This window comes from Strongylocentrotus purpuratus, unplaced genomic scaffold (assembly GCF_000002235.5).
Source record: "Strongylocentrotus purpuratus isolate Spur 01 unplaced genomic scaffold, Spur_5.0 spur5_scaffold_18, whole genome shotgun sequence".
NCBI lineage: Eukaryota > Metazoa > Echinodermata > Echinoidea > Camarodonta > Strongylocentrotidae > Strongylocentrotus > Strongylocentrotus purpuratus.
This window is the reverse complement of record NW_022145603.1, coordinates 5,999,025-6,013,909: the sequence shown is the minus strand read 5'-3', so window position 1 is coordinate 6,013,909 and position 14,885 is coordinate 5,999,025. Positions and strand designations below refer to the sequence as shown.

The 14,885-nt window shown below is 38.8% G+C and overlaps 1 protein-coding gene across 1 annotated transcript in view; it reads left to right on the top strand.

Moving 5' to 3' along the window:
* Nucleotides 1-14,061, top strand: part of LOC585444 (1-aminocyclopropane-1-carboxylate synthase-like protein 1) — a 23,829-nt gene extending 9,768 nt beyond the window's left edge. The window contains exons 7-12 of the mRNA XM_030989101.1: nucleotides 3,494-3,594; nucleotides 4,712-4,853; nucleotides 6,964-7,105; nucleotides 9,454-9,596; nucleotides 11,265-11,418; nucleotides 12,248-14,061. Coding sequence (XP_030844961.1) covers nucleotides 3,494-3,594; nucleotides 4,712-4,853; nucleotides 6,964-7,105; nucleotides 9,454-9,596; nucleotides 11,265-11,418; nucleotides 12,248-12,297 — 732 coding nt within the window. The 3' untranslated portion in view covers nucleotides 12,298-14,061. The remainder of the gene's footprint in view (nucleotides 1-3,493; nucleotides 3,595-4,711; nucleotides 4,854-6,963; nucleotides 7,106-9,453; nucleotides 9,597-11,264; nucleotides 11,419-12,247) is intronic.
* The last annotated feature ends 824 nt before the right edge of the window (nucleotides 14,062-14,885 follow it).

The following is a 14,885-nucleotide window of genomic DNA, read 5'->3' as shown; positions in this document are numbered from 1 at the left end:
CACCGAAAAATTTGAGCGAGAAATCCTGCACGCTATTGGTTTAATGTTTGAAAGTTGAAACCCAATATTGTGTAAAAGTTATAACAGAAAAGATAATCTTTATTTTGTAATTCCATGGGGGTGATTTTTGTCTCGCCTACGTAGCAAAAAGTGAGACATAGGCGCCACTTTTCCGGTGACGGCGACGGCCGCGGCGGCGACGGCGGCGGTGACGGCGGCGTCAACATCAAAAACTTAGGTTAAGTTTTTGAATGTTTGATATAATTTTTAAAGTATAGGTTCTTAGTCAATGAAACTTTGACTATAGGGTAATCAAGTCTCCCCAATCATGTGAGTAGAATCTCAGATCACAAAGTCAAGGTCAAAGGTCATTTCAGGTCAACAGACTTGGACTATGTTGTAGCATCATCATCGAAAACTTAACCTAAGGTTAAGTTTTTGAATTTTTGATATAATTTTGAATGTATAAGTTCTTAGTCAATGAAACTTGGACTATAGGGTAATCAACTCTCCCCAATCATGTGAGTAGAATTTCAGGTCACTAAGTTAAGGTCAAAGGTCATTTAAGGTCAACAAACTTAGACTTTGTTGTGGCATCAACATCAAGATTTTCAAAATGCTTCTTCTTTGTTATTTTTCAACCGATTTTGATTCTGATTGTTTCATATGATAGGGCTAGGAGAGGAATTAAAATTTCTACACTGAATCGTGAAATTCATTATCTATGCTAATTTATGCAAATTTATTTGAAATGACAAAAAAGGCTTCCTCTCCTTCATTTCTCGACCGATTTTGATTTGGTTTGCTTTATATAGTAGAGCTAACTTTGGTACACTAAACTTCTACACAGAATAGTGAGATTTTGCTCCATTGATTATTTATGGTACTTTATGCAAATGAAATGAAATTATGTCCCTTCCAGGGCATCGAATTTTTATTTTTTGACCAGTTCAAAAGTGTACCACATAAAATTTAAGATATTTGTTGTTGCGAGATGCGGATGAGCGCTACGTCATTGACGTTCTGGTTTATCATATTGAATTGCGTTATGCAGGCGAGACCGCCGAGAGTGTTTCCCTTGTTCATTTTGAAATCCCCCCCTTGAGCACTCTGACAGAACTTTATTGACATATCTAAACATATACCGGTAATATATTACCGGTATATGTTTAGATATGTCAGTAAAGAGGTAAACAAAAATTTATTGGCAACAGTGCATTTATGGTCGTTGTTAATATCTTTGTACCACTTTCATGATCCTTGATTTGAAGTAAGATGTACTTTGAACCATTTATTATGCTTTTATGTACCAATATTCCATCAATTTATTACCCTAGTTTTATTGAAATATATCACCTACATTTTCTTTAAATATATTCTTGTAAAGTGCTCAGCCTTTATGATGGAAAATGACCCTGTGAATACAGAATGACTATCATTTTGAACAATCTTCCAGGGCGCGACAAACCCGCTTGCCCGACGTCCCGGGGCAACCAAATTGAGCCGTCGGGCAAGTAAATCAAATTATCACTTGCCCGATTCGGGCAAGTGATACTTTTACAGTAATTTCCTAGTGTCCAAGAACTCTACCATTCACCCGTCAACTTCTTACCCGTCGTCAAAATCCAGAAGCAAAAAAGCGATCGTTCCGATTTCGAAAAAACTTCACAGACAGCTAGCCAGCTCAGCTAGCTCAGCGCGCATGCAACAGTGACACTTCAAGCCATGAATGCCGCTCCGCCTCCACGCACGGCCGGCCGTGAGCTAGCTAGAGACAGCTAGCGCGATCGTACCAGCTGCGAGCTTATTCGCGCTCTCTCTCTCTAGCTCTGCAGGCCGCACCGACAGGCCTTTGCTATTCTCTGATTGCCGATTGGTTGAATCACGCCAAATATGACGTCATTATTCTAGGGAAATGAACACGTGCGAATCGGAATGGAATAAACAACAGGGATTTTCTAGTAAGTACAAAAAGTCAAATGTTTGATATTTATTCATAATGACTGTTAATGATTGTGAACATATTATTTAAAACTCGCTGCTCATATAAATCAGATGAATGTTTTTGTCTCGTTTTCAATTTATTACTGCGGTCTCAAGATCCGACCGAGCGAGTCATTTTGATAATAGTATCGAGACCCTCAGAATATAAGCCGTTGTTGTTTTGTTTTCATGGTTTTAGCGACGTTGTTTAGTCTAGTTTTCGCATACTTATCCGAGATTTATCGTAAAATATCTTCAATATTATTATTTAGTAAGAATTTACAAATTTTGGCATGATATTTATAGCAGTGAATGATGAAATAAAAATGTCCGTACTTTATTTAAAATAGTTGATTACCCATTATTTACATGACGTTTCTTGATGGAAGAGTTGACCCAAATTATTAACAGCTGAAAATTAGCCTACGTTTCCAAATGACAGCGGCTTGCACAGACACACATGTGATGTTGCACCATGGTACATGTGGCTACCATTAATGACATGTTTGTATCATATTTTTTACAACAGGGTCATTATGCTTTTTTACATGACTGAATATTAAAAACTTAAACCTGCTTGAACCATTCTACCTTGCCGAGATTCATGTGAATCTGATTATTTATGGAGAATCAATAAAATGCGTTTTTTAAACCTTCAACCATCCTTTGTTGACCATTTTCTTTGACATATTAGGTTATTATTCAGTACAGTTACACTGTACATGTATGTGCATTAATTTGCTATCTAAAACACTAACTTATCATTACGAGATAATAAATGCTTTAACCTCGAGTCCTTTTTCGCTTTAAAGTTTTGGGCAAGTGGAAATATTGTTTGGGCAAGTAAATTGAAAACCCACTTGCCCGACAGGGCAAGTGGTGAAAAAAATTCTTGTAGCACCCTGGTCTTCCTGTTTTGATGCTGATGAAGGTTGATGCCCTTTTAAACTACCGGTCTTTAGAAGTTCAGGTGTGCCCGCATATATCTGGGTCAAAGGGTGGGGGATGGGGGAGATGGCTTTAATATTCATTTGCAATAAATGCAGCGTGCTGTAAGACCTCTGTTCATGCACTCTGTGAACTTCAATAGAGTGCATGAAAGACATACATTCATTATATATCATTTGTTGAGAGCCAGACAGCATTACCTCCTATCCATTCCTCTATCAGCATCAGAGAACATCATATTCACTTTGATCTACATCAGCTCCTTCCCTTCTCTTTCCCAAATTCAAATCCCAAAAAACAGGCTGGCTTGAAATCCGTTCAAGGAATAACCTCCCTGCATTTCTAAGAAATAATAGTTCACTTGACTCCTTCAAAATACATCTGCAAACATATCTCTACAATTCTTTATAATTTGTTTTGATTAAGGGACAGCTCTTTGTATCTGCTGGAAAATTATTATTATGTTTCTTATTAAACATGAAACATTAAACATTAAAAGCCAAGAGCAAATGTGAGGTAACCAACGTAACAGGTGTTTTTGAATGTTCCTTTTTTTTTCTAGGGTCACCGTGTTCGTGGGGTCTTTCTTGTGAATCCGAGCAATCCGCTGGGACTGGTCTATACTAAGGAACAGGTCCAGGCCTATCTAGCATTCTGCAAGAAGTAAGACTTTGTAGTCACATTTGTAGAGTTTATTAGTGCTTTACATTGTAATTCCTGGGCTAATGGATTTGTTTGCTATTCCCTGCATGTTAGAAAATATGCTCCGTTCGACCTTGGGAAGTACTCTGGCTAGGTTCTATTTTTAAACGCGCCTGGGTGCAGAAAAGCAATATAGACAAAAATGCCGTGATTGAAGACGGAAGTACCCTGTCGCAGATTGAACCCATGACCATTGGATCTGTAGTGAAGTGTTCAAACCACTCCACTATAGCATCTCTACAGTGCCATTGTCTCCTGTCTTGTAAGGCAAGGCGAAATAGAGGAAAAACCCAAGAGGTTGTGATGTATTTAGGGATGCCATTTTGGTGCTTCTACGTTCGCTCTCGCTACAATATATCTGGGTTTTCTTACGTCAGAAGAGTAGGGTAAGGGTTGCAATGGGGTCTTGGGTTAAGTTAAGCGTAATAATGTTGAGTGCAGGGTTGAAGTTAAGAAATTAAAAGGAGGGTGAGCGTGAAGATTAAGGCAGATTTTAGCCAGGGGGGGGGGGGGGGGGGGTGTGTGCAAAAGTGGAAGAAAATGCTTTTGTTAATATAATAAATGGTATTATGAATTCATGAGGGACTCGGTTGTGGGCCCCATAACACAATGCTTTGTAATCAATTGCAAAATGGTAATAGCTAATTAAGATCATCATTGCATGCACCTATTGTTAACAGCTAGGGCTGACTATTAACCCAATCATAATCAATTATTCAAAAGTGCAATTTATTGTGTTATGGGTGGGGCCTAGACCTCTTTCAACTGTGTTTCACAAAGAATAAGATAAACTTGAAGTTGGACTTAGATATGGCAGGCCGTTCATGCCACTGTTTGCTCTCACCATGTACTGGCATTGATCTCTCAAGGGACGTACAAATCGAGGTCTACAGAATTTACATTATTTGATGGATCATTGTTGAAGGAAAAAATATTATCTAAATATCTTAATGGTGAGAGCATCTAGTAGCATGAACGGCCTGCCATAGTTAAGTCCAACTTAAAGTTGATCTTAGTCTTTGTGAAACACTCCCCAGGACAACTACTTCCTCTGTCCAATATTTCTTTATCTTTCTAGGTACAGCCTGCATGTTATCATGGATGAGATTTATCAATGCAGTAACCATGATGAATCAACAGCTAACTCAAGTGTACTAGGACTCCCTCTAGTGGCCGTGCCTGACCCACAGAGGACTCATATGTTGTATGGCTTCAGCAAGGTATGTTCGTGAAATCAATTCAAGACTTTATTCCAGACTCAGCTGCAAGAGCAGAGGTCCATGTGGGTGGTTCACAAAGACTAAGATCAATATTAAGTCGGACTTAAACTATGACAGGCCATTCATGCCACTATTTTTTCTCGCCATTTGCTGGCATTGGTCTCTCAAGGGACTTACAAATGAAGGTTAAAATTCTACAGAATTTACAATTTTTGATAGTTCATTATTTAAGGGGGAAAAATATCTAATGATCATAATGGTGAGAGCAAAAATTAAGTCCAACTTATTTGTATGTAGATATAAACATGCAATAAAAATAAGAGGGGAACATGTAATTAAAACTGACATATTTGCATGTAGATATAAACAGTGAATACAAATAAGAGGGGAACACATACAGATATAAGAGAAACAGAACTACACCACTTTAATCAACCTCTGCCCACTGTGACAATAAGCTACAGAACCAGAACTTCCACAAGTCTGAGGGGAACCTTGTACTGCTATGCAATGGGTTAACCAACATGTCAACAAAAATCATATTTTTTGAAGTGTCGATTCTCGTAATAAACTTGATAATTTGATACATGGGATGTCCTTAGACAAGGCATTTATCTACTGCTGTCTCTCTCTCCATCGGGGTGAACTATAGCAGGTTTTTTGTAGTTGCAGTGCTCGAACTGAAACTTTAGTAAAAAGTGTCAAGCTGCTTTTTTGCACTGTACAGTGCATCCCAGAAAAAACGAAAAACCGAGAATTATCGCTGTTTTATCATAACTTAGTTGAATTTATGATTAATAAATGACATATATTTGGAAAGCTTAGACCCTCTTCTTTCATGTGATGCAACTCATATGATGCATATTCCATGCATGAGTGATTAAAATCAATTTGAAGAGAGGAAACCAAAAAGTCATTTGGCGGGCGGTGTCCTGAATTTTTAAGAGAAAATCACATTTCTAGAAAGTTGAGTTTCTACTCTTTCATATGACACCTCAATCAGGAAAAATGAGGTAGGAATAACAAAGTTCTGTTTGTTTAAAGTAGTGCTTGTATTTCCATAATTGTATCAAACAAATTTGTTTTCACTGGCTGCCTGCCGTACCAACAAGCAGAATCGACAAAAGACTTAACTCCGTTTCGTTGACAATCGGCCAGGCATGAAGTCTTTTGTCTAATAATTCTTGGTTTTGTTTTTTCTGGGACGCACTGTATAGTTACTATTGGTAATATTCATCACTTAGAGTTTGGGTTTAGAGAAGGACTATACTTTGGAAAATACCATATTTTCTTAAACATACTGCATAATTATTTTAACCAGTGTTTCATTTATACCTCATCTTTCATTGAGGTTTATTTGAGAATGACTCTTTAACCCATGTTGTCACTAGGTTTATAGACAATTATTACCAGAGTAGAAAATGGTGTTCTAAAATATTCTTTCATACTCTCTTGTTCGTTAAATATCTTCAATGTATATAGTATATATAAATTAGATCTATTTTCTTCCAATTATCATGTTTGTAAATCAAACTATTAAGTCTAGATAAAGCAAAACTGAATTCCGATAAAAATCACTAGTCTCTAAAGGACATTTCCGATTGTTCATGATAATCATCGAAAAGATTTTTTTTTCGGATTTTTTTCAAACCCCCGTCATGAAAAAAAATATTCCTTCATCAATAGCTAAGAAAAAAGAAAAGAAAACAAATTATGTACAGGGCATCACAGAGTTGCCAATTAGTTTTTTATTGATAAGAAATTCAAAATTCATAGCTTTCTTTCTGTTTTTCATTTTTGTGCTATTTTATTAAAGGGGATGTAGCATGATAAATACTGGTTGACGCCATCTACGACTTTCTTTGGACAACTGCACGTAAACGAATGGACTTGAATAAATGGTCAACGTGTTAGCATTCGGAAACAGACCGAAGTTCTTCTCACGCTTCAGTTTTGCTTACGTTGTCCGTAGTCCTATTATACCCGATTGGCCTTGAGTCAGGCCACGGGAAAGACACCTAGTCTCGTCATGCTACACTCCCTTTGAAACGTAAATATGAGGTTGGCCTACGTACCCTTCTAATTTGAGTTTTATAATCATTCTTTCTAGGACTTTGGTATTCCTGGATCTCCATTAGGTGTCCTACACACCTGGAACCAGGATGTCCTTGAGAGATGTGTTAGTCTGAATGACTATCAGCAAGCATCCAGCTTCATCCAATCAGCCGCCGCTAAGATGCTAGAAGATAAAGGTATAATAATAATGATATTTAATTTTTATATAGCGCTTAATACAACTGTCTCTAAGCACTTTACAAATATATTATTACCCCAGTCATTGGATTCAGTGCTTGCCCGCACACACTGTGTTCACAATCTCCACTCCCTGGGGAGCATTTTAGCCGGGCGTTACTTGACGCTCACATGCTGTTTGACCAACAATGACGGCCGCAACCTACCGGGTACCCATTTGACACCTGGGTGGAGAGTAGCAAGTGCAGGTTAATATCTTGCCAAAGGATATTAGTGCCATGTCGGGATTCGAACCCTCGACCTTCGCATCTCCAGTCAAGCGCCTTAAACCACTCGACCACGACACTCCCAGATGATTTCTATTTCAACCGGTGTGTTTCTACACTTAAGTAGTAGTGGTTATTTTACCTGACTGCTAAGAAAGCTTGTTAGTAAGCAATTAGAGGACCGATGGCTTTAGGTCCTCTCCGAGGGACCTGGCAATGAGGATTAATGCCTTACCAAAGGGCACTACCAAAGGGCACTAGCGCATCAACTTGGTTTCGAACCCGTGTCGCTGGATTACAAGACCACTGCTCTACCAACTGAGCTATCGATCGTGCCTTCTATTTCAAATACCATCAATTACCAGTCTTTTCCAGACATTTCAGGAAATTTCAAGATGTGTCAAAACACAATAGCATGCCCATCTCCAGAGGTGGATTTTTTTTATTTTGCTTTGTTCTGTAGATACATGTCCTGATTTTTCCATCAAATTGTTGGCGAATTTGGGGCTCCCAACACTTTAGAGGGGCCTTAAAGAGATAGTTGAGTTCTGTTTTCAGACTGCAAATGCCTTCAAAGTGCATGGTTATTGCTCTTATTCTAATCTACGACATTGCTAGTGCCCTTTTAGAACCTAAAATTGCTATGAAGGTAATTTTAGACCCCAAAATGTGTGAACTTTAGCCAATACGATCATACCAATTCAGCTCCACTTTAAAATAATATTGTGACCGTTAATTCATTATTTAATTAAAAATAACAATACATAGGCCGGTTGGTTGTGCGTAATATAAGCAACCAAAAATGCCAACAAAAAAGCTAACATCGGCATTGGCTGAAATATGACGTAAAAGGTGCTATTTCGTTTTTTCAACGGCTTTTTCAAATTATCTAATATTTGTGGTGGTACCCAAATATTAGAAATCGTTATATTTATTGATATTTCAGCCGTCTCTGAACCCATTTTGATCGAGCAAAGATGATTTTGTCATTTAAATTGTATGTTCTTTCAAATTTGACACTCAGTTTTTCATTATCTCACCAAAAAAAATATTTTGTGTACATAGTGCCTTCTGCAACAGAACTCAACTATCCCTTTAAGGGCATTCCAACCCTTGTAATAATTTCCTTAGCATTCAGGTTTTTTTTAACCCTTTGCCTATTGGAACATGGTAGACCGTGTGTTAAGTCTATGGGAATTAAATAATTCAGTAGTCAACAGGTTAAGATGATCTCTGTATCTCTGTGCTGGCCTTTTTTTTTCAGCCGTTTATCTTGCCATAGCTGAACAAGCCTGAATTAATTATTTGCTGAAGCATTTTATTTGTAGGTTGTTTACTGTATGAAACAATGTATGGGACCTAATAGCTAATTAGACTTGTCTTTATCAAGCAATGTTTCTGAATTAATATCAAACACAAATCATCCAATTAACAATAATAGTATCTAGTATAATTCATTTACATACAATTTGACAACTGAAATACCAACTAACAACAAAAAAATACATTTATTTAATTTGAAAACTTGAAATTATGGAGGGAAATCAAAGAATCAAGATAAATGCTGAGGCCAACTATCATAAGCATGAATGCTTGAGTGGATATCATCTTTATCTTTTGGTTTAATATTCACTCTCTCTGTTACAAACACAAATCTTTAAAGGGGATGTAGCAAATACTGGTTAACGCCATCTACAACTTCTTTTGGACAACTGCACGTAAACGAAGGGACTTGATTATTAAACGGTTAGCGTACACTAGCGTTCACGAAACAGACTAAAATTCTCCTCGCCCTTTGGTTTCCTGTTTGTTGCACGCACGTGAATACTGCTGTTGTGCCGTCCGTAGTCGTATTATACCCGATTGGCTGAGTCAGGCCACGAGAGAGACACGTAGCCTCGTCAACGTTAATTTTCTTAAATATCTTATTCTGTATGTATATATTCCTTGTAGTTGTACTTTTGTATTGTAAATTTAGTTTTTATTCTCTATTATCTGTAAATATTGTAACGATTCAGCCATTCTGCTGCGAAGATATGTTGTCAATAAATAAAGCTTGGGTATTCCTTGTCTCTTCTTAGATTGGTTGAGGCGTACCTACTTCCCTACTAACCTCTCACGAATAAGAGATGCATGTCGGATTACCATGGAAACCCTGGATGAGATAGGAGCTTCATACTTCAGACCTCAGGCTGGTCTCTTCATATGGGCGAACCTTGGCAAGGTAAAGAGCATGTTCAAGATTGTATTGAAGACAATGATGCATTTTACCTATTTATCTGCTTGGGTTGCCTTAACCCCTCCGCACACACAAACACTATGCGATGTGACTACGATCTGATTTTGGTAGAATTTGCAATATAATTTTTATATAAATGATCAAAAACTTGAAATTTTAATTAACCAAGGATCTAAATTGTCATACGAAAATAGTGATATAGACATTTCAAGGGATCTTAGTGCTTCCTTGGAGAAGAACAAAGTTAAATCGGCTCAGAATCGTAGTGACGTCACGCCAGTAGTGCGGCTGTCTACGATTTGAAGCCAAATTGGCTTTTATTCTGGCTCAAAGAGTTAAGCACACTAAAAGTTCCGGTTGTTAGTATTCTTATTATTATTTAGAGTTAAGCGCCCTAAAAGTTCCAGTTGTTAGTATTCTTATCATTATTTAGAACCTGAAATTAGGGAGATGGATGCAGAACCAATATAAATTGCCATTTCTTTGAAATGTGGATGTTATGAGGATGTTATAGTGTGCGGTGGACTGGCAGTCACCTTGGTCACTGTGTAGTACTCTCAAACCTGTGTGATTTAGCCACCACTCTATAAAGGCCACCAGCTATAGTAATCATCCATATAGCCTTCATCTATAATGTTTGAAGAACCTGTCTACAGTGGCCATTTCTTGTGTGTCCGTAATAGACAGGTTTGACTGCATGTCTAATATATCTCAAAACCAATTTGGCAGGAGTGCGAAACTCTGGAAAGTTTGAGCAGTTTTTATCTCTCTCTAACCCTCCCCCCCCCCCCTCCCCCTCCCCCCTCTGTCTCTCAGTCCTCCATCTCCCCCTCTCATTTTCCTCTCTCTCCTTCCTCCTCTCCCTCTCCAACCCCACCCATCCCTCCGTCCCTCCCCCATTCTAACCTCTACCCCTGTCTTTCCCTAAATCTTACCCTCTCCCTCTCTCCTCCCCCCTCCCTCTCTCCTCCCCCCTGCCTCTCTCCTCCCCCCTGCCTCTCTCCTCCCCCCTGCCTCTCTCCTCCCCCTCCCTCTCTCCTCCCCCTCCATCTCTCCCCACTCTTACCCTTCCCCTCTCTCCCTGTTCCTCCCTCATCTCTCTGTCCTCCCTCCCTCTCTACCCTCCCCTTCTCCTCTTCCCTCTCTCCCCTACCTCTCCCCCTTCCTCTCCTCCTCCCTCTCTCCCCCTCCCTTTCTCCCTCTCTCCCCCTCCCTTTCTCCCCCTCTCTCCCCTCCCTCTCCCCCTCTCATTTTCCTCTCTCTCCTTCCTCCCCTCCCACTGTCCCTCCCCCATGCTAAACTCACCCCTGTCTCTCCCCAAATCTTACCCTCTCCCTCTCTCCTCCCCCTCTCTCTCCACTCTAAACCTTCCCCTCTCTCCCTCACCTCTCTGTCCCCCTCTCTTTCTCTCTCTCTCCCCTCCCTCTCTACCCCTCCCCTTCCCTCTCTCCCCCACTGTTGCCCTTCTGTCCCTCTTCCAACTAATTTCTCCGCTCTCCCACTTCCTCCCCCATCTTTCTATCCTCCTCCCCCTCCCTCTCCCCCTCCCTCTCCCCCTCCCTCTCTCCTCCTTACCACGTATTTCTCTGTCCCCCTCTTCCACTCTCTGATCTCACTCGTCATGTTAACTTTCTTTTTCATCATTATCCCTAGTTCCTCTCGCAGGACACTGAGGAGGGGGAGAAGCGCCTTACATTCCACCTCTTGAAGGGTGGGGTTGGTTTGTCGCCCTCTGCTGGTTACTGTGGGGGAGAGTACGGCTGGTATCGGATAATGTTTGCTGTACCAAGACATAGATTAACGGAAGGTAACATCATTTTTTTAATAATCCTTTAGAGATATTGACAAATATACAATGAGTTCTCTAAAAGGTACTACCGTAATTAATGATGTATAAACCGCACCTTTTTGCCGCCGAAAAAAATTCAAAGTCGGGGGTGCGGTTTATACATGGTACACCAAAAAAAATGATAAGAAATTTGGCCCAGTCTTGGTAAAGTTACAAGCACTGTACACAGAAAGATGTATATGGGGTACACGAACATGTGGCATAAAGATCTGTCCTGATTTTTATGTTACAAGCCATATTTAGAATATTAAGGCTTTTGTAGAGCCATGCTTTTCAGGGAACATTTTTTATCTGATGTTCTTCTACACTAGTCTTGCATAATACAATGATAACGCTCACAATTTTTTGTTCACGTCTTCCCAGGACTCAACCTTCTTTTTAAAGGGATCTGGTGACTTTGTCTCAGATTCTGAAACAAAATCCTGAATTTAGCTCATGCTGCAATGATAATTATAAACCTTTAGGTCAGTCAGGAACCCCATGACTTTTACAAGATGATCGCCTGTCTAATTATCAAGATAGTTATGATTGGAAATCGAAACCAAATTTTGCGTTTGCCAAATGGTTTTCATAACACTACAGTCTATTGGGGAAGACGAGTATGGTAAAACAGGTCACTCAAAGATTTCTACTTTTTTGAGGCATTTCTTGATCATTTTGAAGCAGAATTTTTTTAGGGCTTCACTATTACACCATATCACAGACACTGATAACATGTGAGGCCTTGCATCTCAGATCTAAAATTGTTAAAAGATCCCTTTAAGTTTATCTTTTCTTATTTTTGCAGGTCTACGCAGATTGAAAGAGTCCTGCCTGTCATTCAGTACTGCACCATGATAGGCAGAAGGAAAGGGAATCTCTTTTGGCTTCATCAGGGTACACTAGTCCTGTCATTTTTAGGCTCGGTGTAAAAATGTCTAGAGGTAAAAAATATAAAAACATAAGCATGTTTAATACAGGTTGAATAAATGTAATGGTTGTATATTATGCTTATCGAGAAAGAATAACGAAGGATTCTCTGCAGTCATTAATTCAGCGATGCCTTGTTTTCTTCTTTCTTTAACTTTTATCTACTTTTATTTACACATTGTATTATCTTCAGGACATGTACAAATTAGTACAATCCATTGATACACAGTCATTTATGAAATATACATTATGATATGGAAGAAGGGAATATAATAGACTAACCCAGTAACTAACGTCTCAACATTTTGTGTGATAAAGTGCCGAGATATTACGACGCCACTGATTTTTACCCCGTCATTTTGTTGTACCTCAGACCTTTTTTTTAATTACCTCTGACATTTTTACCTCTGACATTATTACCTCTGACATTTTCAGCAAGTATATCAAGCTATTAAATATCTGTACATTTTCATGAATTTGCTCTTTTTTATGAAACTGTACCATTTTGCTTTGCTTTATTATTTGTTTGCTCTTTTCTGTAGTCTATAATTTCTTCTATTTTTCTCTATGATTATTCATTTGTTACTTTTTAAATGTAATTTGGTAATTTGTTAATTATTTGCGGTAGTTCAGAAGTCTATCCAAAATTTGACCCATAACTCTGGCGTGGAGATACCCTACTAAAACATACCAAAAATGAAGTAAATATTCATCAAATGTCCAAATAAAGGTCATGATCTAAAAGTCGATATGTTTGTTACCTGTTTTGTGTCAATTTTCTTATCTTTTTCAGAGTATTTTTCCTAAAAAGGAAGACTTATAATCTGCACTTTCTCACAGGATTTACGGCAAACTGAAGCGCAATACAATTACATACCGACGGTCAGGTGCGGGTGCGCGCGCCGTAGTTATGGGTCAAAGTTTGGAGACTTCTGAACTAGCGCCAATCATTTTCTTATTATTTAGTGTATTGTGTATTTTCCCACTTATCTACAGTACAATATGTTTCAATAAATATCTCTATTTTTACAATATTAATTATCTCTTTTAATATCGTTCTACTCTACAATGGTATTTTTATTACAGCTGTAATCCAAAGGCATTGATTGACGATAATACATTATTTTTGTAAACATCGAGAAAGATGTCTACCAAGTGAAAAATAAATACCTTGATATGTAAGTGACATTCAATAAGTAGTTACATGTGTGTTATCACATTGGCTGTGTTTTGTGATTTAGTTGTCTTGATTTTCCGTTGATGTACATGTACAATTACTTCCACAACCCTGGTCCTTTTGCCACATGTGAAGAAAGACATTTTTGGGGCTATTTTCTCCATATTTTTATGGTATTTCCTAGAAAAGTACCCAGTAGACTATTTTTCTTCTATTTTCCAACGGAAAAACAACAACAAATGTTAGGCTAAGGTGTGAACTGTTTAAATGCGCAATTATTCGGTAGCTATCCTTTTATGTACTAATTACGATGATGCAATATGTATGTATAAATTGGCCATTATGTTGCTTATAGTGAAATATACAATTACAAAGTGTCTCAATCACCTGTAAAAATGATTTGTGGATCGCTTGAATGTCTAAAATAAATATAAATAAAATTTGTCTTGCATTTATATGTTGCAATAAAGAAACAATGGAAATAATAATAATAAAAACAATAGATTTTAATTGAATCATGAATTTAGTTGATCTTATCCCAAGAAATAGGTGACTAGACATTGAAAAAGAGACGGGGTGCACTAGTGTGTGTGTGAGAGAGAGTGCACGCATACGCGAGACAGAGAGAGTGTCGCATACGAGAGACAGAGAAAGTGCAGGCAAGTGAGAGACATAGAGAGTTCCGCATACAAGAGACAGAGAGAGTTCCGCATACAAGAGACAGAGAGAGTTCCGCATACAAGAGACAGAGAGAGTTCCGCATACAAGAGACAGAGAGTTCCGCATACAAGAGACAGAGAGAGTTCCACATACAAGAAACAGAGAGAGTTCCGCATACAAGAGACAGAGAGAGTGCCGCAGACAAGAGACAGAGAGAGTTCCGCATACAAGAGACAGAGAAAGTGCCGCATACAAGAGACAGAGAGAGTTCCGCATACAAAAGACAGAGAGAGTTCCGCATACAAGAGACAGAGAGAGTTCCGCATACAAGAGACAGAGAGTTCCGCATACAAGAGACAGAGAGAGTTCCGCATACAAGAGACAGAGAGAGTTCCGCATACAAGAGACAGAGAGTTCCGCATACAAGAGACAGAGAGAGTTCCGCATACAAGAGACAGAGAGAGTTCCGCATACAAGAGACAGAGAGAGTTCCGCATACAAGAGACAGAGAGAGTTCCGCATACAAGAAACAGAGAGAGTTCCGCATACAAGAGACAGAGAGAGTTCCGCATACAAGAGACAGAGAGAGTTCCGCATACAAGAGACAGAGAGAGTTCCGCATACAAGAGACAGAGAGAGTGCCGCATACAAGAGACAGAGAGAGTGCCGCATACAAGAG